A 25,249-nucleotide genomic window follows, 5' to 3' on the forward strand; every position below is an offset into this window, starting at 1 on the left:
CACCTTTGATTAAAATGAGATTTACTTGAAAAGCAACATATGCTTGTGAAAGACCATCTTGATCCAGTAACTCTTTGAATCCAATGAAAGAAGGGATGGGTCATATTATCCCTGGTATTATAGAAGATGAAGAAATTCAGTTGTTTTTCCCTTAAAAAATTAAATGATAAAAAGAGTAATAACTAGGCATATCTGAGAATTTCTTTGAAAAGGAAGAGGCTTCCTATATATGTATGTATATGAATGTTGGATGATGTGGAAAAGCAGAAAATGGCGTTTCTTTTGAGTGACAGGAAACAGCTACAATGTTAGGAGCTCAGCACACTGTTGATAGTGATGTTGAATTATCTTCAGGAGTCAAGCCTGGTTGTGTAGGAGTGCACACATTGGACTTCTGTTGTCAACTTCCACAGCATGAAAAAGTATCAATTTTGGAGTCAGATAGGGTACAAATATCCTAGCTCTCTCCTGTGAGAAGTAAGACCTCAGGCAAGTTGGTTAACCTCTTTGTGGCAGTCTCCTCCTGCATAAAATAACTACTGTGATACCTCTCCAGGGCTGACTGGAGAGTTCAATGAATACATTTAGGCAGGCTTCCTGCCACAGTGCATGCTTGGTACATAGAAGGTATTCAAGAAATTTTAATTCTTCCGCTTTACATGGCACATCAAAATGTTAAGCACAAACAGAAATGTGGAAAAAATGGAGCGCTTCTAAAGTTCAGGGTTTTTTTATTGAACAAATGAAAAAAAGCATTTTCAACAGACAAAGTTAAGATAATAATAACAAGATGATAATAACATTACTTTCTTAAAATTCATGATCTTACGCTCTGCTAAGAAGAGGAACTCCTAGCCCCAGTTCTCTCTTTAAAACAGAACTTTTGACAAAATTAACAAAATTCCTTCCAATGTGTACTTATAAACATTTTCAGAATCTGGTTATCCAAAATGATTCCAGTTCACAATGACACCTCCCACTATAAAATGACTTGGTCTCCTACACCACATTTTTAAAATATAGGGTTTTGTGGTTCACTGTGCCCCACAAAGGTTTCTTTCAAGGGCCAGGAATAGAGAAAAATAAGTGGAACCAAAGAGATCATTCTGAGGAAAAAAGCAGGACCTGCCAATTGTTCAGGGCTGGAAGCCTGAGAAACGCCATGAGCAATCTGTGTTTCGCTCTAGTCATTTTTAATTTTAATTAATCTTTGTGGTGGATCTTAGTACATGTCCTAATCTAGTCATCGTAATGGATTAAATCACCAGGTCAATTACCTTTGATCTGGTAATTCTCTTTATGTAAATTCATCTTTGGTGAACAAAATAAACAATATCGCCGGCAATACAATATCAAAAGAAAATTTGTGCAAGTTTTAAAATTGAAGGAAGGAAACCTGACACTCATTCAGGGGCTCTGAAATAAACTCAAGTTTCCTGTTTGAAAAAAAAAGGGAACCACTATCCGACAGAAATAGGTTTCATTATCACTGCTCCCTTAGGTGGATGTGTGGAGTTTTCCCCAGGAACCAAAAGACAGCAGTAGGATCTCCTATCCCGAGTCTTCCCTAACAGCCAGGTTATATTGGGACTTTGGGGATTTTGAGACCATTTTAAGCTATGAGCCCATTTCCTTCCCATATATTATTTTAAACCCCTGGGGTACCTGCCACCGAAGTAACACTACTGCCTGATACAAACAGCTTTACAACCACTGATGAGCAAGGGAGGGGATGCCATATGTGAGCACAATTACACCTGGAGCAACACGTCGCTTTGAAGATGGTGTGGGGCTCAGTATCATTAGCTGCTACTGACTGGTTTTCCAGGACCAACTGGCCATTCCTTGTGATTAAAAAATACTCTGCTCTCTCTTCAACTCTCTCATTTGACAGCCCACAGCCCACCCCAAGGATTAGAAATGGGTGTCTACCTTGTTCTCCAGCGAGTTGAACACGTTCCTCATCTCGTTGATTTTTTCATGAAGCTGCTCTAGAGAGGTTATGATCCCTCCATCCTGCCGCTGGAGGCGGGTTCCCACCGGAGGCAGGTTCAGGGAAGACTTGTACTTCGAAGCCTAGGGTACCACAGAGGGCATCTTAGGCTCAAAGAAATAGGGGAGAGGAGTCCGAATTCTTCCTATTTCCTGTTCTTAATTTCTGTTTCTCAATTTTCTTTACTTTCTTGGCTTCTTAACTCTTCTCAAGGTGAGTTTTAATCAATGTCTTCCCATCATTTTCCACCAAAGATCCCTCAAACTAAATTTTCACAAATTATGCAAGTGGTTCCAACTTGTTTTTCACACAGACTTGTCCTTCAATATGTTCCATTATCAAGGTCAAAGTCTACCCTGAGGTCCACTCAGGGGACTGGGCCCGAGCCTTGAGATCCCTGCTAAGTCATAAATGTCAAGATGTGAGAAAGCTCCACAAGGCAGGCCAATTTCCTACAACACCTGACTACAGGCTCTAAGAAGCAGCACATGATGGCAAGGATGCCAACATAATTGCTTTGGTTTCCCCCAACACGGGTTGGTACAGAGGAAACATCGTCTTTCTGCCAGTTTTTATCTTCTTAATTTTAGGCCTCTTTATTAATCCCGAAAGATGATAATTTAGAACAAAAAGTGGGCAGCAAGTCGTTCAAATGGTCAAGAGTAGATTTCCCAAATATACTCCTCTACAGTCCCTGCAGAAGTTGACCCTTAATGTCATTCTTTCAGGGCACTGCCGAAGCTGATATGAAGCATGGCGTGCTGGAAATTTCTCTTATCAATCCCTGGATGCACCACAGACCTAGTAGAATTAATTTCTCTGGTGTTGGAAGATATTCCTTAATGGCAAAAAGAGAGAAAGCCTCGAAAAGGACTTAAAAATCCTAGAAAACTTTCAATGGCAGTTTTAATGATGAAACCTATTACTGTAGGACTGGTTCCCATAATTTTTCAGTTAGGGGTCCTTTTGGCACATAACTCATTTTCTTAAATTATTTTCATTACAGAGAAAAAGGAAAAAGAAAAAAATCACTTCAGATCTCCCTACTTGAATACAACCGCGAATGTTTTGGCACATTTCCTTCTGTTTTGTTCTATGAATGTAAGTGGATACATTTATATGGTTGAAATCATACTACAGATATATTTTGATCCTGCCCCCCCCTTTACTGCCAAACGTTGTTATAAACCCTTTCCTATAGCCTTCGAATTTTTTCTAAGTGTCTATTTTTAATGGTTACTGGATATTCCATTCTATGGATGTGCCAGAGTTTATCCACCCATTCAGTTTTCTTGGAAATTAATGTTTGTAATTTTTCAACATTATAAATAATGCTGACATATAATGCTTTTTGTTTAAAGCTTGGTATGTATTTCAGATTATTTCCTTAGGATAAATTCCTAAATATGAAATTACTGTGAGTTTAAGGACGTTGGGTAGTATTTGACTCAAAGGGCTAAATTAGTGTATTTAGAAAAACATGTCTTGGACAAAATATATAAAACATAAGTAGTACAAATGAAGGGGGCTGCAATGCTTACATTCCTACAGGTGAGCCAGAAACACAGTTGGAATTTACATCATTAGGGGGGAGTTGAGCTAGGACCAAATGGTGCAGCTACCACATCTGTTGCCCTGATTGTGGGACCCCACCCCCACTTCTTACATTAATGAAATCTTATTTTAAAAATCCATGTGCAAAGGAAGTAATCAGTCTGAAGCAACACAGTCTGACTCTGGAAAAGAGATTGGGTAAAATCTGAGAGGCCTATGTGCAGTGAACAAAGGATGAGAGAAAAGCGGAATAGACTTGGATTCAAATAAAAGGCATTATGAGCTAAGGAGCAATCAGTGTATCCACACAGATTCACTGGTTCTGGTAATAATTCTGGAATGGACTGGGAGATGGTAGTGCTCATTCTCCTGTTGGCTCCCGTGACCTGTTTTGGGGTCAATGTACCTTACTCACCAAGGAGGTCAAATCCATCCAAAGAGCAGGAGTTAATTAGAGTTTTGAACATTTTAACACTTTTACTGTATTTTAACTAATAAGTTTTGTAAAAGTTTCCACCAATTTACACACACTCATTAGAACTAAATATTATTAATTATTTTATTATTTGCTAATCATATTGTCATAAGCTTCAAAAGCTTCAACCTTCTCTCCTACTTATTAGCTATCTGTAATTCTACTTTGGTAAATTGTCTGTGTCCTTTGCCCATACTCTACTGAGGTCTCAGAAGTTCCTTTTTTTACTGACTTATATTAACTATTTATATATCATTAAACCCTTGTGATAGTCTTTGTAAGAACGTTTCCCCATTTTGTTATTTGCCTTTGAATTGATTGAAAGTATATTTATGTTGGGAAATTTTTGAATTATGATATGGGTGAAAACTCTAGCCCTTTCCTTTGTGATTTCTTCCAGTGCTTTTTCACTTAGACATTTCACATCCAGAGACAAGATAAATTTTCACTAATTCTAAACTTTTATAGTTTGATTTTTTAATTTCCAGCCCTTTAATCCATTTTTGAGTTTATTTTGATTAGGCTATGAAGTAAGGATCTCTTCTTTTTTGTCCCAAAGAAGAACCAGACAATTTTCCAAACTCATTTGACGCCAGACTAAATGACTGCATCAGGTCTCTTGGCTCAAAGCAATATACACATCTTCCAGATATTCATTCATTCATTCAACTAATATTTATTGAATATGTGTTATATTTCAGGCACTGTACTTTATGCTGAGGATACAACAGAGAGCAAAATGTACTAAATCCCTGCCCTTGGAGCTTACATTCTAGAGAAGGAAACAGACAATAAAAAAAATAAATAAACAAGATAATATTAACTATAATTTCAGGTAGGGATGGGGGTCTATTAAGAAAATAAAATAGCAAATGGCTAAAACATCATATTTTCTTCAAATTTCTTATTTTGCTCTCCCTTTTTGGTATAGATTGTATTCTATTATAGTTAACCTCTCCCTGTTTCCCTCCTTCCTCTTCCTCCTCTTCTTTCTTTACTTCTCCTTCATCTTCTTTTGGTAAGTGTTGCTTGGAGTAAACAGACTGGGGCTTAGGAAGCATTCTCTTAAAACAAGGATGGGGTTATAATCACAGCATCACAGAGGTCATATAGACCAACTTCACTTCCACTGCTTCATTTGTTCCACTGCGAACAGATGTACTTGGATTTGTGATACAATAAGAGAATGAGGCCACCCCCCACTGCCGCTATATTTAGCCAACATTCAGGGAGTGACCTACATAAAATCTATAATAGACTTTAAATCATTCCTAAGTTTAAAGGCATACTCACAGTCATTCCAATGCCATACACAGGTCAGATGTGAACAGAGGGGAGGTGGGCAGGGAAGGCATTTGGAGGTCGTGGACAAATGAGGCATCAAATCAGCACCGAGTGAAGACTCACTCCTGTTCCCAGGCCTTTGTTCAAGCTGGTCCCTCTGCTTGAAACACCCTTCCCCATATCCACTTACCAAATGACCAGTCTGTCCTTAAATGCCTGGTTCAAATCCTTCAGCCAATATTCATTCATCCCTCCACCACATCAGTGCCTCTGTTGTAATCCTTCCAACAGCCTACCTGTTTGAGCTATTCATTGCATATGTTTTCCAGGTGCCGGACATTTAAAAATCAGTTGCAACTGTCTGTTGCATCTGTTTTATTTCTCATTAGACCAAGCAGTTAATTTTACACATAGTAACTGCTCAATAAATATGTATTAAATTGAAATGAGGCTATTTCCTCTACCCCTTCCCACTGCTGGTCTTGGTCTACGAGCAGCACAATTACAAAAATGTTTTCATAATCCTGTGTTGGTTCACCCTGATTGGCCCACAGCATTGATTTCTTGCATGAGATTTCTGAGAACTAGTTGTTATTTTCACCTTACTATCACTTAAACTCAACAAATCTAAATAACATTTCTCCTAAAACTCTCCACTCTTCTGGATTCCTATAGCTCTTTTCAGAAGACCACTCTTTATCCTGCTTAAAACTTTACAGCCAACTTTGAAATCACTCTTTCTCCCAGCCCCCACCGAGCGCTGCTGGTTCTTTCTTCCCTCTCCTGCATTCCAGATAGCAGTGCCTTAACTCTAGAGGGGAGCATGGATTTTCCTAGCCCAAGCTTCTTTTATATTACAAATTACTCAGAATAAACATCCATGATTTTTAAGGGCAGAATTTTACTTTAAATTTGCATTTAGAAGATAGACGCCAAATAAATACTGTGTGAAAGCCAAAGCAGCCCCATGTGACCCTTGTTGCAAACATATTATAAAATGTTTTGCAGAATTTTTATCTTCCTTGGAAATTAAATTATTTCCATTGTTTAAAGGGAGCTTAACATTTTTTCAGTCACCCTACCTGAACATCTGCAGTGTTAACCCCCTTTCAATCCTCAATTCTCCCTGCTGAAATAGGAAACCAAGAAAAACAGAGCTTGCTCTCTCCTTCCTCTCAGCACAGTGTCATGGCCAGAGTGATGGTGGCGACAGGCAAGGAAAGTGGAGTGGATGTGGGAGTCGTGCTGTAATTTAGAACCTGGATAAGCTGTCCTTCACTCAACAGTTTTCTCAAAGGTGCGGCATGAGCGGCACTCTCTGCGCCTTCCTACCTCATGGTCCTGGTAAGTGAACAAACGCAATGACGGATGTGCAGGCACTTGTGAGTACTAGAAAACTTTATACGTAAGCGACAGTCATCACTATCACAGGAGTGTTCAAAACGATCTAGTTGTCTTTACCTGGTAAATCTGCGTGGAAGGGTTATTCATCGGCATATGTTCATTCTCTCCTGTAGGAAGAAAGAGCTTTGTTCAAAGAACACGACTCATTCTGTCCCTATCCTCTTCACACACATGCAGGGAGTCAGGGGACTCATAGGATCTTAAATCTGTGGTTGCATGACAAGAAACCAATGATACAAGAACAAAATATAAGCTGGTATAAGTGGTTTCTATATTCACATCCTAATGACCTAACCATATCTCCCTGATACAACTCTTACAGTAAAAAACAAAGCAAAACAAAGCCAAACATGTTCTACCACAGTGGGGAAGTTTCTCAACCAAACTGAATGATTAGTGAACATTAACCAACCAGAAGGGAAGGCCCATGCAGGGTTTCCCTCATGTTCTTGGGGCTGACAGGAGTTTACTTGAGGGGGTAGTTCTATACTCAGGAAGGCTACACCAGACACTTGTCCAGTTGTCACTCTGTTGTTCTCAGTAAGCCTGCATAAAATGTCCTTGCCAAACTTCTAAGCTCTCTCCTTCTGTCACTGCCCAGTTCCGCTAAGGTAACCTTACTCTCTTCCTGGGCAAGAGGATGGGTAAAGGGAATTATCACTGGAAAGATTCTGGGAAGGATGCAAGCAAAAAGAAAAGAATACTGGCAACCCCGGATACTGTGAAACGCAGGGCAAATACAAAGGACGTAGTAGGTTATAAAAACCACTTACAAACCAGGGGAAAAAAGGTTGGCTTAGTACCTTTCAGAACCATATTGGTTGGCCATGAAGACAGGACAGCCCATGTAAACATGCAGCTCATTGCTCATCCATTTATTATAGTGTCACATTGTATGAATCAAACAGTTTATAGATGAAAGCACCGGTTGCAAATATTTGGTTGTGTGGATGTGTTTATTGTTCTCTTAAGACATGCTGGTATAGGAAACCCTTCCTTAGAGGAATACATAACCTCATCCCGGAACTTACACAGACGGAAGGCTGTTCCTATAAAATCCAGGTGGTTTGAGGTCACCAAAACTCCTCACACAAGCTTGGGTAGAGATTACTTAGCCCATTTTATACTGTGTCCCAACAGCCTGGTATCGTGGCAAGAACCAGAACATGAGAACAGAAACCAGGCTCCCAGATCAAACTTTGACATTTTGTGATCGTAGCCTGACTCCTCTATGAATGTTTCCTTATCTGTAAATTGGAGATGATAACAGAACTATTTCTATATGGTTGATTCTATATGGTAAAGATAAAAAGAGAGCACTTATGTGCTAACATAACTTAGGCTAACCTAGAAGGTGTTGGATGTTCATTAGCTGAATCTGTATCTTGGCCTTATTCAGCAGCTTGTTCTGAAGCAAGTCCTAAATTTATTGCTAAGAAAAATTAGGTAACTACTCAGACCAAATTATGTATACAGCATTTCCTGTTTCTCCACCACCAAGTCTCTGCTCTTCATGGTCATTATATGATGATAAGGAGATGAGAATAGTCAAGGGAACATATTATCACGTTTTGAGAAAATGGCAAGAGAAGACTGAAACCTACATTTCTTAAATCCCGACATCTAAAGCAAGACATAGGAAAAACCTAACCTTGCTTTGTTTTGGTCTTTTCCATGGTGCCTGTTGCTTCTTTCCTCCAGCTGATTCTTCAACATTACATCCTCATTGTCCCTGGATCAGGCCACCCCTTCTTCTCTGGACCTGGCAGTTAAAATCAAGAATAAAGGATAGCAGGTAGAACTGGTGAAGTAACTGGACTTACTTTATGTGTTAACTTAAAATAATTTAAATGAACATAATCTATTAGTGGCAACTTGAGGTTTATGTAATTCCAGAAGAGTAAAAATATCAAGTTAATATTTAGTTTAAAAGTTAAACTTTAAGTATTTTATAATAAATATGAAACTCGTTACTTAAAATTATAGTACTTTTTAATATACTACATTCTTTTCTGGATCAAATCAATTACTTTCGACCCACTGATTTTATTAACAGGCTATAGTTGAGGGAGATCGTCTTAAGAAGAAAAAACTTGCAAGTACGAGGGCCAATACATCAGTTTCTATTTCATTACACAGTAAGCACCTTGATGACCTCATTCCCACTTTCGGCATCTGGTAGACCACTTTACACACAGGCGGTGTTATCAAATGTGGCCTGGTTATAGTGACCGTCAGACATGAAGCCACACGTTCAGAATGCAATCTACAAACAAACATAACCATTAGTGTTTTGGACATTGGCCCTCTTTTTGGCCATCTAGAATTTTAACCCTTTGCAATGTTGGGGGAATCCTCCCATCTTATGAAGCTTGATTAAGCCTCTTACTCTAGACGCTGAAAGTGGCAGTTTCTCCTAGCCTCTCTTGCAGCTTAGGCATGAAGGTCACATGACCTTCACAAGGATATGCCACTCAGATTTACTCCCTTCAGTTGACACTGGCAGTTGCAGAAGGATTTCCTAGGACAGATATACTGGATGTACTTCGTACTTTCTAAGAAACAGAGTTCCTAAAACAGCAGTGGCAGCAAGGGTGGTGGGTGGGGACCATGATCTGGTACAGAGTTGAGGTAACTCCAAGTGCTGCTTGTGGTGCTTTCCTCACCAGAAGAGCTGTACTCTATGATTTGGGGCTTTGTTGCTGGCCGCATCATCCCGGTCTTGTTCTCCCAGCAATTCTATGAGCTGCCCATAGCTTTTCAGCAAACTCCTTTGCTGCTGAAATCAGCCAGAGCTCTTTTCTGTTGCTTGCAACTGAGAAACCTGATTGAAACTATCAAAATATATTAACACTATCCAAGATTGAGAAAACACAAGGCAAAAATGTGTTCATTGCCCTAGAAAGGACATATCTAACCTAGAGTGACAAAATGCAGATCAGTAATTACCTAGGATAGGAGGTGGGGATTAATTGGGAAGAGGCACAGGGAACTTTTTAGGGCGATAGAAATGTTCTATTGCTTAACTGTGGTAGTGGTTATACACGTGCATAAATTTGTCAAAACTCATAAAAATGTATGTTTTCATTGGGTGCCTTTTATTTTCTACAAGTTACACCTCAAGAAAATAGAATTCAAACTTTTCATTTAGGGGTGCCTGGGTGGTGCAGTCAGTTAAGCTTCCAACTCTTGGGTTCAACTCAGGTCATGATCTCAGGGTCATGAGATTGAGCCCCAGGTCGTTCCATGCTCAGCAGGGAGTCTGCTTGAGATTCTCTCTCCCTCTCCTTCTGCCCCTCCCACTCATGTCTTTCTTAAAAAAAAGGTTTTCATTCATATATTGAGGTCTGTAAAGCAAAATAATAAGTTGGCAGGGTCAGAAGTGTAAACATGAATGAAAAAGCATCGATCAACAGCTATATAATTATAAATGAGGGATATCAAGAAAATCAAGGCTAGGGGCCGCCTGGGTGGCACAGCGGTTAAGTGTCTGCCTTTGGCTCAGGGCGTGATCCCGGCGTTATGGGATCGAGCCNAAGGTTGGGCATCTTCTCTAGTTACCTAAATGTCTTTTACAGCTGATGTAAGTATTACTCAGATGAAAATTTTTTTCTCCTTAGCAGTTGTTCATTTGTTTGACATCTAATGCATTCTATGAGGTATGTAAATTAAATCACAGAAAGTTAGAGCCAAAGGCCATGAAAAAATTATTTCCTCCAGCTTCTTCATTTATAGATGAAGAGACTGAGGCCTAGGGACAGGAAGAGAAATGACCTGCCCAAAGCCACGCAGCTTTGAAAATTACTGTTAGAAGTGATGTCTGTTACTGTTTATGAGGGAAAAGAAATGTTGAAATATGTAAAGCTATATTTTTATGGATAATTATTTCCTAGGGATTTAGGTATCTAATCTACAACTAATTGAAAACAAACTGAAAATACCTCTCAGGTGTCATAGATAAAATGTACAGATTTTCAGAGTTAGGACATCCTTAAGTTCACATATGTACCTATAGTGACTGATTCAAGACATAATAAAAAAGTGTGTGGTTCACAGAAAATAAATTAGAATTTTTGTTTTAGTTATTTATTTACAAAAGCAACAAAACTACATTAGAGAAAATTTAGACTATATAGAGGGAAAAACCAACTATAATGCCTCTACTTAAACAACCATGATGATCATTCAGCTGTATTGCCTGCCAATCTTTTTCCTCTTGAATGTTTTGCATGACCGTTAATGGACCTACTTGCATCACTGTGTCACCTATGTTATAGCATAAGTGTTTTACTTTCTTTTTAAAAATTGGATCCTTGTTACTCATGTTGTTTTTATGGTGGCCATGTGAGCAGAGAGTTGGAGTGTTCCTCCCCTGTCCTGAGCAGTGTTAACAATCTGCTAGTTTCTTCCATTCCTCTCTCCATCCTCATACAATCATACACACACACGTACAAGAGCATACATGTCATTGTAGGTTCAAATGAGACCTCCCTGCATCTAATTTCTTTCACTTAATAATACATTGTGGCAATCTTTCCAAGTTAATTGGTATAGATCAAATAAATTATTTTTAGTGGCTGCATAGTATCTGGGGTATGAATGACCTATGTTAATGATTTCTGTATTGATGTACATTCCCTCTCTTTGCATTATTTTGCCCCTGTAAACAGTACTACAACGAACAGCTTAGTACATAGAGCCTTACACACTGGTGCTTTTAATTATGTAGGATTTTAACAGATAAGACTAGGCCATTTCACAAAAAGGCTGTAATTATTCTCATTTCCCTCAAGAATATTGCAGGAGTATCTCCTCTCCTGTATCCCAGCCTATAGTGGATATTAACACTTTTAAGCTCCTGCCAGTCAGGTGAGTGACAAGTCATATTCCATAGTTACTTTTGCTAATTGCTAGTGCTACTGAGCATCTCTCCATATACTGACTGTACATTTAGATTTGCTGCTTTGGGATTACCTATTCCTCTGCTTTGCATATTTTTCCATTGGGTCGTCTGTCTTTTCCTTATCAATTAGTAAGGGTTTTCACATAACTGAGATTAGATTTTTATTTGTCGTGTGAGTTTTGAATATTTTTTCCATCTATCTTTTTTGTCTTCTGACTTTGTGGTCACTTTTGCTATTGAAACATTTTTAAATTTATGAAGTTAAACAGATCTTTTTCCTTATTTACTTCTAGATTTCTTACACTGCTTTAAAAGCTCTCTGCAGCCCCAAGATTTTATATACGTTTCCCTAGATTTTCTTCTAAGTCTTTCATTATTTTTAAGTATTCAATTCATTTGGAATTTGTTATTGTAAGTGGCGCGAGGGAGTGTTGGATTTGTTTATCTTGCAGGCGGATAGCTGCTTGTGCCTGCACCAGTCATTACCTAGCCATCCTTTTCCTTCATGGAATTTGAACATTATTTTTGTCACACATTGAATTCCCATATACACAGAGATCCTTTATGGGCCCTCTGCTCCATTCTGATCTCTCTGTTTCTATTCCCAAACCACAAATTATAGATGTTCTTCTGTGTTTTAAAGACATTTAGTGAGGCAAGTCAACTATTATTTTTTTATTATTTGCTTTACCTGACATTTATTTCTCCATATGAATACATGAACTCCAAGATCATTTTATCCATTAAAAAAAATAGGGATTCCCGTTGGAATTGCATTAGATTTATATGTTAATTTGGGACAACTGATCTTTTTTTACATCAGATCTTGTCATCCAAAAGTATTTGCCTGGACCTTGCTTTAGGTCTTTTGATCAGATTTTGTTGTTTTCTTCTTAAAGATCCTGTACTGTTCCTGTGAAATTTATTCTTCAGTATTTTATAATTTTTATTGCTATTATGAAGGGCATTTTCCCACTTCCACTTCTAGCTGGTTTTTGTATTCTCTATTTTTCTTTTGTATTTATTTTACATTAGCCACCTTAGTAAATTCCTTTATTAGTTATAGAAGATTTCTAAATGAGTTTTTCTTGGGGTGCCTGGGTGGCTCAGTCAATTAAGTATCCAACTCTTGATCTCAGCTCAGATCTTAATCTCAGGGTTGTGAGTTCAAGCCCAGCATGGAGCCCACTTAAAAAATAAAATAAGTAAATGAGTATTTCTTGAGATTTCTAGGTAATTTTTAAATTTATTTTATTTTATTTTTTTTAGTAACCTCTGCACGCAACATAGGGCTCAAACCCATGACCCCGAGATCAAGCGTCACACACTCTTCTGACTGAGCCAGCCAGGTGCCCCCTTTCTAGGTGATTTTTATCCTTATTTTCAAATATTTGTACTGGTTATTTCACTGTCCTATCTTATGGTATTTCTTAGAGCTTCCAGAATAATAACCACCACTAATAGTGATAGTGGACATTATGACCCATTTTCTGATTTTACTGTAAATGGCTTTAAAGTCATTTAGAATGATACTTGCTATCTTTGGTAAATAATCTCTATCATATTTAAATAATTTCTTTTTAGTTCTATTTTACTAAAATTTCTTATTAGGAATGGATATTGTATTTTACTAGTCCTCTCAATAGCTATTGATAGAATTGCTTTTTTTCCTTTAATTTATTATTATAATGAATTATGCTGCTTCCCTGATGTTGAATCATCCTTACATTCCTATAATATTTGCTTGGTCATAGGATAGATCTCTTTTGATACCTGATGGATTCTCTTTGTTAATATTTAGACATTTTGCATCTATATTCATAAATGATTTTGATCTGTGGAAGGTTTATTGTTTTTTTGTCTTTTATTCTTTTTTGGCATTAAAGTTATGCTAGCTTCATAAAATGAATTAGAGAGTTTTCAATCTTTTCCTATAATTTGGAAAAATTTCAGTTTAATTGAAATTATCTGTTGTTTGAAAGATAATAGAGCATAGCTATGAAACCATTTGGACCTGGTGCCTTTTTTTTTTTTTTAACAGGTAGACAGATCTTTAAACCTTCTACAATTTTCTCAAAGGTCATTGATGTACTCAATTTATCTACTTAATTCTGTAATTTATGTTTTCCTAGGAAACCATGTATTTCCTTAAGTTTGTAACAAATCTGTTGATAGAGCTTAAGCATCTTTCTGTATGCTATATAAAGAATGGTGGAGGGTGCCTGGGTGGCTCAGTCGGTTAAGCATTTGCCTTTGGCTCAGGTCATGATCCCAAGGTCTTCTCCCTCTCTCTCTGATACTCCTCCTGCTTCTACTCTATCGCTTTGTCAAATAAATATATAAAACCTTAAAAGAAGAAAAAGAAAAAGAATGGTGGAGAGAGAAATAACATTTCTTGAACAGCTGCAATGTGCCAAGCTCTATTGCTTTATATTTATTGATATTTTCCCATTTAATTGAATCTTCATATTGGTCCTATTGAGCATGTATCATTATCCTTGTTTTATAGATGAGAATATTGAGGATTGGGAAAATGAGGTGATAATATACCCAGGATCATGGATAAAAAAATGGCAGAGGGAGCCAGAATTGGAACTCAGGTCTCTGTGATTTCAGAACGGGTGCTTTTATTACTTGTGTCTTTCTCCAGATCATTACACAGTCATTATATCTAGTTACTGAAAAATAGTTGTTTGAGGAAATGTGTCGGTTTTCCTTCCTTCCCCCAATTATTGAATATTAGGATAGTTTTTTGTTTCTCACTATAATAAATAAATGTTAAAAGGGATATAGCTTTTTTTCTTTTCATATTTAAGACATTTTTTTCTTAGGCAAGTTTTCCAGAAGAGAATTACTAGTTCAAACACTGTGATCACAAAAATAAGTAACGTATATCGAAAGGCACATTTTAAAAGGGAGAATAACAAGATTACATGGAAAAGAAGTATGACTTTTTCTGGAAAAAGCCTTACTACATTCTGACATTCCCTTTGAGATTTTACTTGCAGTCCTGAGCCCATTCTCTAGCCTGTCCTTCGTTGCCCTGGAATCACTAACTGGTGGTTGCTTTCCTCTCACCAAATTAATGTGGCTTCTACTCCTTCCCAGTGTCTCTCCTGTCTTTCTATCTCTAGAGTGGCAGAGCCAGCCTCTAAACACACCCATGTGGGCCCTGGCAGACGCTTGGAAAACACTGCTTGTTAAGTTTTTAGGAAAAGCCTATAAGTTACTAAACCATGCCTGATCATTATATACAACAATGGTTTTCAGTCTGTACTCCTCTAAGCCCTCGGGCTTTTTTGAACCTGCCTTGGGAACGGGGAGAAAGCCACAAGCTTGTGGGGTCCTGGGCTCCCCTCTCCATCCCCTTCAACCAGAGTCTCTCCGTTCTTCTCTGATTAACAAACTGCAGCTTTGGGAACGATTTCCTTTTAAAATCTGTTTCTGCTACTGAAAGACAAAGGTTCTAAAATTATTGCAGTAGAGAAATAGGAATTAACCTAAGAAGTGATAGCCAGATTTTTATGAAATTCATTCAAATAATTAAGTTAATATTAATAAAGTTAATAGAAGCCTGAAGAATGCCAAAAAAAAATCTCCTGACCCTCCCCTAGGCTGACCTAGAATGTATACCACGCACACACATACACACGAAAGACCACAAAAACTTAGGATTGTCTATTACTTTCCAATTACTGCTGTGACAGAAAAGGAAAGTTTGGCACTTTGGGGAATTGAAATTAATTGAAAGCAGACTTGAGTTAATTTCCATTTCAGTGTCCTTTATTGAATGGGTCTTTAGTGCACATTTCTAATTTAGTAGAATGAGAACTTTTTATGTTGAGGGGAGGGTGATGAGGAAATATTTTCCCCTGAAACTAAAGTTAATTCATCAGGACAAATCCTGCAAATGTTTTCACAGAGGCAAATCTATATGATCTTTGCGATGTAGAAAAATGCTTTAAAAAATTTGGAAGGGAGTTGTTTTTCTCCATAGCTTAGAAGCGACCGAAGTTTCATAAAATGACATATTTCATGACCTTGTTTGTACACATGCCATAGTTTGCACTCTCTCCTACGTTGTCTTTGTTGTTCATTGCAGCTGTGCTGTGCTGGGCACTGTTACCATCCAGCTTATATGGAAGGAAACTGAAGCTCTCAACAATTAAGTATTTGCCCAAATACTTCAGAAGTAGCTCCAAGACCATTACTGTATTAACCTAGATCTTTGAATAAACCACTTCATGCCACAAGATCTCAAAGCACTATAATAGAAGAAACCACTTTTACTGTATTTAAAAATGTATTCCTTCCTACGTGGGCTCAGAGAGCCATTTGAACAAACAGGTTGAATGGATTGGTAAAAGGAGAAAAGTTCTAGCAAGTCTGACAAGACAGAGGGTGATTGAGAGAAAGAAAAAATACAAAATAGGACAAAAAAGAGGGATGTTACCACCAATTCAGAGGGTATGAAATATTATTTTAAAAATTCTATATGTCATTTATTGCCAATAATTTTTAAAGCCAAATGAAATGGACAATTTTCTAGGAAAACAGATTGCTGAGCTTTAAAAACTGTAAAGTCAACCGCAACAACTATCTACAGAAGATATTGAAGGGAGGGGTGTCAAATATCTACCCCTCAAATAAGAAATAACCTAGGGTAATATCACAAGAAGTTTCTGAAAATAGCAGTGACTGTATTATGTAATCTGTACCAAGGAATAGTATATATGTAAATCACTAAGTCTATCCCATGAGGTTCTGATACCAAATCTGCTCTAGGAAAGCCTAAATAAATAAATGTACAAATATTCTAAATCAAATATCAGAAAGCAAAAATACAACCCCGTGAGTTTGTTCTAGAGTATAAAAATAGCTGGATGCTTATAAATCTAATATAATTCATTAATCAACATAATGCAAGAAAACAAAGAGCATAGCAAGACCCTTAGAAGCAAAATGATAAGGAGATAAAACAAATTTCACAATATATAAGCACGGATGCAAGTGATTAAAATGAGGATACCCAATGATAATGTAATTTTTTACACCTGCTTCTAAAAACATAGATAACCAAATCATTCTTGAATACATAGCAGCTTATGGTGGCAAAGGCAATACATTAAAGAATTAAAATCTAGGACTCTGCCTCCAGACATCCGCCAAAATAAGCAGTCTTATTTTGAAAATGGTCCTCAGTCCTCAAGTCAGCCTCTTAATTGACTTTTTCCCAAATATGGATGTTGCTAGAAACAGGGCAGCCCCTGCCATGGAACCAGGTCACAAGGCCATCATCACGTCCTTGGTTAACTGCCTAAATGCTGGTCCCCTCAGCAGACTGTGAGCAACTTGGAAGCAGAGTGAGGTTTTATTCATCTCTGTGTCCCCAGCTCCTTGTGCCCTTCTGGGGCTTGTGATCAACAAATACTTGTGGGAGTGAACTGAATTCTCATCCAGGATGACAAGAGAAACATGCCTTCTACCACATGGTGCTTCACATAAGCAAAAAGAATTACTGGTAAATAGAGAAAGAGTTTAGCCTCAAGGTGATTTTTATTAGGGGGGATAAAACCCATCAAGCAAAGGTTTAGTAGCAGAACCATATCCCCTGTGCCCACCATTGGCTTAGAGATCTTGCCATCTCTTAGCAAACGGCGCCACAGTAAAACTAATTATAACTACCAAAGCCAGTGAGAAGAGGAGCAAAGAGCGGGCAATTCCAGAGTTCAAGGGCACATAGAGGTTCTTTACATCAGAATACAAAATAACAAAGATCCTTTCACTTCCACTCCACAGGCACATTAATTTTTTGGTTTGTTTACCTGGGATCAGTCAGGATAGAGTAATTTGGTTGAGTTGACATTTGTCAACAACAATCGGAAAAAACACCAGCATGCTATCACACACACAAAAAACAACCCAATGGTTAGAATTATTTTAAAATTAAATTTTAGTTTATCATGTCATTTAAGACATCAAAACATATCAACAGTTTCAGACCCTTTTACTTCCAGGCGCTCTTCTGACTCATTTTATTGACTGGCATAAATGTGCCCAAACCCAATTTTGTGAACCTCAGTGCTGTAGCATGGGTCTGGTTAGGAGGATGGGCTCTCTCTCTTTTCTTATTCTGGTTCAACTCACTTTAATTTCACCCTCTCAAACAGGTTCTCTCCCTGGATTCACCTGAGTTGAAGTTAAGAGCCTCTCCGGGACACTCTGCAGGAGGCGGAGGGCACAGTGTTGCCCCAGCGCAAGGTAAACGCCTACTTGAGAGGAAGATGAAATGACTGTCACTGTATTTTCACCAGGCTGGTCCTGATGGGACAGGCGGGAAGACAGCAAAGGGCAAGAGAGGCTCCTGGGAGAACCCTGAAGGGAAGAGTCCTGAGCTACAGCCCTAGGGACGTCCCTAATTAGCAGGGGGCGGGGAGGGGGGTGTCTATCCACATGGCAAACCTCAACTAGTCCTCAGGAAGTATGCCTCCTGCTGAGGCAGAGGCAGCAGCAGGCCTCACAAGAGCTGGATTACGTGGCCGAGTTAGTAGTACCTTGTGAAATAGATCATCAGTCTCCAAAGCCTTTTTTAGGTGAGAGGGGAAACCAGGTTACTGCTGCCTCTCCTGGGAGACGTTTTTTCATAGTACAGATAAAATGACATCCAATTTGGATCTGCCTTTGGCATTTTCAGAACTGCTAGAAAGGAGAATAAAATCCAATCCTCAGAAGGACTGTAATTTCTCATTACCTCCCAGTGAACAAAGACTCCAGGTGTTGGAAGTCACAGACAAACCCTGCAAATCTATAACCTCAGTTAGAAGAATAGCCCCACAGCTCATGCACTGTTGACAGGGGTCCGTGATGGTCTTGGGCCACTAAAAAGCAACAACATTGTCCCTGCAGAACTGGTCTACCCACAGGCTGTATGCATTTCTACCTGAGGATCGCAGTCCCTGCAGGTGCCCTGCCTTAAAACCCTCTGCACTCTGCCAGCCCAGATCCCACTCAGCCTTCAAAGGGCAGTTCAAGTGTCCTACCCTTCATAAGCCTGCCTTGGCCATTCTCTTCAGCTGTCAGCTATCCTCACTAAGGCAAGGGTCATCTTATAACCTGTTATTACTAGAGTTAAACAACACATTAACCTAGATAGAAGAAATAGTCAACATTTTTATTCATCGATGAAAAATGTAAATTCGGCATTAGCTTGATTATTTCTTTTATAATTTCAGCCTACTTCATACAGGCCTTCCTAGAGTTAAGGCATCATGCACCCAATCAATGAGTAATTTCTTACCACTTCTTACCAATATCTGGCAAGTTTGGCACAAAGTGAAAAGATCTAGAAATACTTCATAAAGAGACCAGAACACATTGGGGGTGGTTTTGCTAGGAAGCTATATCCTGATTCCTAAATCTCTTGTTGCACTGTTTCAGTTTCCTTTTGGGAATAAGTTGGGACAGGAATAAGTAAATGAAAAATAGAAGTTCTTCATCCTCCTGACTCCAAACTGAATTACATGCTTCTCCCATCCCAGATTGTTGGATAGCAATCCTAATCTCCAGAACCTTTAAAAGTAGATACGGAAACACACTGAAACAATCTCACTTGAAATCTATTCTAGGGCTGTTTAAACATGCTGTAAGGAAATCTTTACTTGCATAGATTATGCCCGTTTCATCTTGTTCTGATGCCATTTCAAAATGGTTCCCTCACGGAAGGCAAGTCCATCTAACAGGGGGTGCACATGTGCTGCGCCTCATCATTTCCTGCCTCCAGTACTGTGTGCTTAGTGCTTTTCATAGACCATCCATTTTGCTTTTTTTTTTTTTAAGATTTTATTTATTTATTTGACAGAGATAGAGACAGCCAGCAAGAGAGGGAACACAAGCAGGGGGAGTGGGAGAGGAAGAGGCAGGCTCATAGCAGAGGAGCCTGATGTGGGGCTCGATCCCACAACGCCGGGAAGGCAGACGCTTAACCACTGTGCCACCCAGGTGCCCCCATTTTGCTTTTTGATAATGCAATCTGAACCTTTTCACCTGGCATCCCACTATAGATCGATGTAAAAATGTTCCCCCCAAATCAGGAGGGTAGTACACCTGCTGACTAGCAGGGTTGGGGGGGAGGGGGATGGGAGGAATACTTGACTGAGATCCAACCCTGACTTCTGACTCTGCGGGGCCAAGAGGAAGCCACGTACTCTCTCTGGGCTTCCGTTTTCTCATCTCTAGGACGAGGAGGCTCTCAGAGTCCTTGGAACTCTAAAATGCTGAGGGTGTCTAAATACTACTCAGCAACATGGGGATATAGCAACCAATGGCCTCCCTTCCCCAGCCCCCGCAGTCCCCTCAGCCTCCCATAATTGTTCTTTTGTTCAATCAAAAAAACAAAAAACAAAAACGAAAACAAAACAAAAAACCCACTATACCCCAAACTGAAATTATGCTAAGCCATTCACGATTTCCTAATCCTTAATTCTTCCACTATGCGGTTTTAGCTGTTTTTTAGTACTCAGGTCTTTATTTTGAGGGAAGGAAACAAAACCAGCTGTTTTTCTGATCTCTTCTCTTCTGCTAAATGAGCATCCCTTGTTGTTATATCTCTCTCTAATGAATATTGTCACTTGACAGTTCCATGGTCACCTCAAACTCCAGCTGTTTAAATCACACTGGTCATCATTAGCCTATCCAGGCTCCCCGTTGGGAGTTCCCTAGCTCTGTCACTGGCACTACCATTGACCCAGGCTCAAGACCTCTGAATGAACTCCCTCTCCTCCTCCAATCCAGCAGTGAAATCCTTCTGAGTCTTTGTCAGATTTCTTAGATTTCCTCCTTCCCTTTTCATTCTCTCTGTTTCGACACTGACTGTTCGTGCCTAAACCTCTATAGGAGCTTCGTAATTAGTTTAGTCAACGCTCAACAATGCTCCTAGAGTCTTTTCCTTTAAATATCACTTTGATCATTGCTTACTCCTGCTCAAAAACTCGAGTTGTAAAATATAATACAGGTCCTCCACAACATCCCTGACCTTCCTCTCCAACCTTGTTTCCAATACGTAGGAAGTATTCCAGCCTCCTGAGTTAATGCATTGTCTACATCCCTGCCTTGTCTCTCCCTTTCCGTGCTTCCTGGCTGCCCTCCTCACCCTACCCTAATTGTCAAATCCTGACTCCTTCCCCAAGGTCTAACTCAGGCTCCTGACCTCTGGAACTTCCTCCTTCAATCCAACAGGATATTACCCCTCCTTTCTTGGAATATCTGTAGAACTCAATTGGAACCTAAACCATGACTTTCTACTGTTATTTATCTTACATAAATAATATCATTTTCTAAATAGATTATAAACTTCTTGAGAAAAGAGGCTATTTTTTTCTACCCTTTAGTATCCTTAGTGCTCGTTCTAGATTCTTACACAGAGTAGAAGCTCAATATAAGAGTAAGAGGATAAACCTGCTAAATACTGCAAATAGTAACTATTTAGCACATAATCTAATGTGCTAATTAGGTGTAATTAGGTGTATTAATTATTAATAATTAACTGGTTGAGTGTTATCTTACCTAAAAATCTGATAATCAGTAGTCATGGATGTAGAGGCTAAGGGAGGAAGAACTTGGTCACAGGAAATCCAGGCTGAGAGAGGTGGAACAAAGGGATTTAAGGCTCTATCTCAGCTCTAAAGAGGGTTTTCAGAACTACAGGGCTGAAAGTAGAATGACCTGTGGAGCACTTGGGTGGCTCCATTGCTTAAGCATCCAACTCTTGATTTCAGCTTAGGTCATCATCCTCAGGGTCATGGGATTGAGACCCACATTGAGCCCCACATCTAGCCCCATGTCGAGCCCCATGCCAGACTCTGCATCAGGCTTGGAGCCTGCTCGAGAGTCTCTCCCCCGCCCATATATATCTCTGTGTGTGTGTGTGTGTGTGTGTGTGTGTGTGTGTGTGTGTATACACGTAATGTTTTGGATTTGGAAGCAAGGTGAATCCTTTTCATCCTTAGCCCACTTTGGAATGCACCTTAGCAACGTCACTACCTGTGATTTGCCCACTTCTCTTAACATCCACAGGACCTGCCTTTAGCCTGCAGTGTCTACCATCCATCAGCTCGGGGACCCATGCCTCTGGCCTGCTCCAAAACAAATTACATGATAGGCAGTGAATGAGCCAGTGGATGCAAGATGAATCTAGGGGGAGGGGGAAAAAAAAACCACCTATCCCTTTGAAAGGAGTATTTCCAGTCTAGTCATTGATTCTTTACCTCCTTCCCATACATTCTTTAGGTTGTGTCCTGCCTCTAGGCAGGCTGTGGTTTGTGGAGCTGAAGAGAAAAGTACTGAAAATCGGGATGCAAAATTCACATGCCAAACAAATCCCTGCTTGGTAAATTCCTATACATTCCATTGCCAAAGGTTTTTGAATTTTTTTTTTAAAGATTTTTTATTTATTTATTAGACAGAGATAGAGACAGCCAGCGAGAGAGGGAACACAAGCAGGGGGAGTGGGAGAGGAAGAAGCAGGCTCATAGCTGAGGAGCCTGACGTGGGGCTCGATCCCACAACGCCGGGATCACGCCCTGAGCTGAAGGCAGACGCTTAACCGCTGTGCCACCCAGGCGCCCCTGAATTTATTGTTAAGAGGCGTAATTCCCATTGACAAAAGTGAAATAAGTAAGTAGATGCAGTACATTTGAAAAGTCATTAAAATGTGAGAACGTTTAGAATCATAGAAGTGAGGTAAGCTCATTTGTGAAAATTTTTGGACACGAAGGATGGGACAGGGCAAAGCTAGGGTGAAACCCAAACTCCACACACCTCCACAGGGCCTGTTTCATTCTTCTCTCTTGACAACTTCCAGGTCTTCTCAAATTTACAGTATCCCATAATCATACATCAAGAATAAAAAAAGTTCCAAGGCTGCTTCAATGTCACCTTATTAGAAAGGCCTTCCTGGAGTGCATGTGTAAGAGCAGGACCCAGCCTCTGCTGCCCACCTGCCCTTCACTGCTTTCTTCTTCTCCATGGCATTTACCAGCAAATGACAATACCATCTTTTTCTTTGTTCACCGGCCATCTTGGCCTGCCATCTCCACGTCATGAGGGCATGGGCACTTTCATTCACTCTGCATCCCCTCAGGTCTAATGCAAGATCTAGCGCAGAATAGGTTTGAATAAATAGGTGTTGAATAAGTGAATGAACCAGTATCGTAGTTTGGAGGGACCAGGCCAAACCAAACCAGCATTACTTGCAATACAAGCTAAAGATTAAGCACATAGGGGTGAAGAAAATCAGAACTGAAGGGCTACATAGAGATCAGCCAGCCAAACCCTGTTGCTTCACGAATAAAGAAAATGAGGTCAAGAGGTTGAATGACTTGACTGAGTCCTAAGCTCCTGTTTGGAACTAAAATAATAAAATGGTTCACTCAGAGGCCCTGGTTACCACTGTAGGAGCCAGAATCTGGAGCTTGCTTCTGCCGCTGCAGCCTTGGCCCAGCTGTGGGCCGGGGGAGCCTGCCCGACACTCTCAGGCCTGAGAATGAGGTTCGAGCTGGATTACGGAGCCGTGCATGCACCAGTCTATCACAGGCCTACAAGGGCCCTGGAAATGAGAGCGAGAAAACTGGATCTGTCAGGACTTCTCTCAAGGACAGTATCTTCTGTGATTGAAAGGAATGCTTCATAAACATGGTGAGGGTATGTGGATGGGTGTGTTTGGGGTGGGGGTGAGGGGCTGTCCTAGGTGCAGTCTGTTGTTCTGTTTTGTTTTGTTTTGTTTTTTAAGATTTTATTTATTTATTTGACAGAGAGAGACAGCCAGCAAGAGAGGGAACACAAGCATGGGGAGTGGGAGAGGAAGAAGCAGGCTCCTAGCGAGGAGCCTGATGTGGGGCTCGATCCCAGCATTCTGGGATCACGCCCTGAGCCGAAGGCAGACGCCCAACAGCTGCGCCACCCAGGCGCCCCTGTTTTGTTTTTTTTTAATTAGAATTAGGCTCCACGCTCAATGTGGGCCTTGAACTCACAGCCCTAAGATTAAGAGTCCCATGTTCTCCCGACTGAGCCAGCTAGGCGCCCCCGTAGGTGCAGTCTTGAGTAACAACAAATGGTCATCAAAAAGCCAGCTAAGAAAGGTGAGTCCAGTTTCCTTATAAAATGTTTGTTTTGCTGGGTGCTGTAGCATGAGGCTGGAGCCAAACTGCCTTAATCCAGGATGGGAGGCCAGGTATTGCCCTCAAGGGGCCTCCTTTCCCACTCTTCCTCCCTGAGGGGATCAGCTTGTCCTTTATTCAAATGTTCAATATTGAAAGCAAATCCATTTGAATGAGTGTCCAATTTTTAGTCTCCTTCAGGTCTCTTGACCCTTAATTTTATATCCCAGGAGCCCCTTCTCACCAACTCATCAGCTCTGCAAATCACAATCTCGTCCTATCCTCTCAGACAGTCTTCTCTGGAACCTTGGAGAGGCTGCCTGGGTGAGGCTCCCCACATGTCCTGGGGCCGGCTAGACATTAGCCGATATGATGTTGCTACTTGTAACAGCTATCACCAGAACCAGCTGAACTTACTTGATTTCTTTCTCCATTTCATACTATTTCAGATAAAACTTTATAGTAGTTAGTATGTGTGATATAGATGTGTAGATGATCACAGTTCATGCATTTCATCAAACACTTGCCTCTGTACCTTTGTTCCTCCCTCTCTCTATGCCTCAAGTACCTTTCCTCACCTAAAGAAGTATTTCCCACCCTTCAAGGCTCAATTCAAGCACCTGCTTCTCTATGAAGCCAGCCCTGTTCCTCCAAGTCATCTTTTAGTCTATCTCTCTTCTACTGCATTCTCATATCATACTATTAGTATCCCTAGTTCCCATGTCTGATTCTCATGCAAAACTGTCAGCCCCACTAGGGCAGGAACCATTTCTTATTCATAGCTGTAGCCATAGCACCTTATTCATAGCCATAGCACCTGGGCGTCTGGTTCTTACCACACTAGAGTGCTGGACTTTAAGCCTCAGGATAAGTATAGATCATCTCCCTATATGGCAATTTTACTTAATAATAAACAACTTAAAAATTATTATATATTCTTAAATGCTGAGATATTTTATAGAGAGCCATGCAAAATTAGCTTGGCTTTTAAAAGGTAAATACATTTATATTATTTGTTCACATTCCTCTGAGGTAGTTTGAGAACTTTTTGCGATGAGCACTCAACACAAGTTTGAGTTGAATTTAATTCAATTCCAGAGGATGTGAATGGTTAATGATTTTTTTTCCCCTAGAGCAGACAACAATAAGGAGAGGTTGGTAAAAGGGTACAAACTCTCAGTTATAAGATGAATAAGGTCTGGGTCTAATGTATAACATAGTGACTATAGTTAATAATACTGTGTAACTGAAAATTTCTAAGAGAGTAGAACTTAATGTTCTCACCAGAAAAAGGTAAATATGTGAGGTGATGGATGTTCTAATTAACTCAGTGGGGGAAATCCTGTCATAGCGTTTACATAACAGATCAGCTGTTAAATACACTACAATTTTATTTATCAGTTATTCCTCAGTAAAGCTGAGGAAAAAAGAAAATGACAACTTTATTCATTCACAGTAATAGCAAGGAGATGCATTTTTGTTAA

General features: G+C 39.7%; 1 protein-coding gene across 2 annotated transcripts in view; it reads right to left on the reverse strand.

Moving 5' to 3' along the window:
- The window catches only part of ARHGEF33 (Rho guanine nucleotide exchange factor 33), a 46,735-nt gene extending 38,349 nt beyond the window's left edge, over window positions 1–8,386 (reverse strand). For both annotated transcript variants that reach the window (XM_034659629.1, XM_034659630.1), the window contains exons 1-2: window positions 8,362–8,386; window positions 6,768–6,817 (exon numbers count right to left, since the gene is read on the reverse strand). In XM_034659629.1, the coding sequence (XP_034515520.1) occupies window positions 6,768–6,817; window positions 8,362–8,386 (75 nt within the window). The remainder of the gene's footprint in view (window positions 1–6,767; window positions 6,818–8,361) is intronic.
- Window positions 8,387–25,249: the final 16,863 nt, after the last annotated feature.

The sequence above is a fragment of the Ailuropoda melanoleuca genome, chromosome 4, assembly GCF_002007445.2.
Source record: "Ailuropoda melanoleuca isolate Jingjing chromosome 4, ASM200744v2, whole genome shotgun sequence".
NCBI classification, from domain to species: domain Eukaryota; kingdom Metazoa; phylum Chordata; class Mammalia; order Carnivora; family Ursidae; genus Ailuropoda; species Ailuropoda melanoleuca.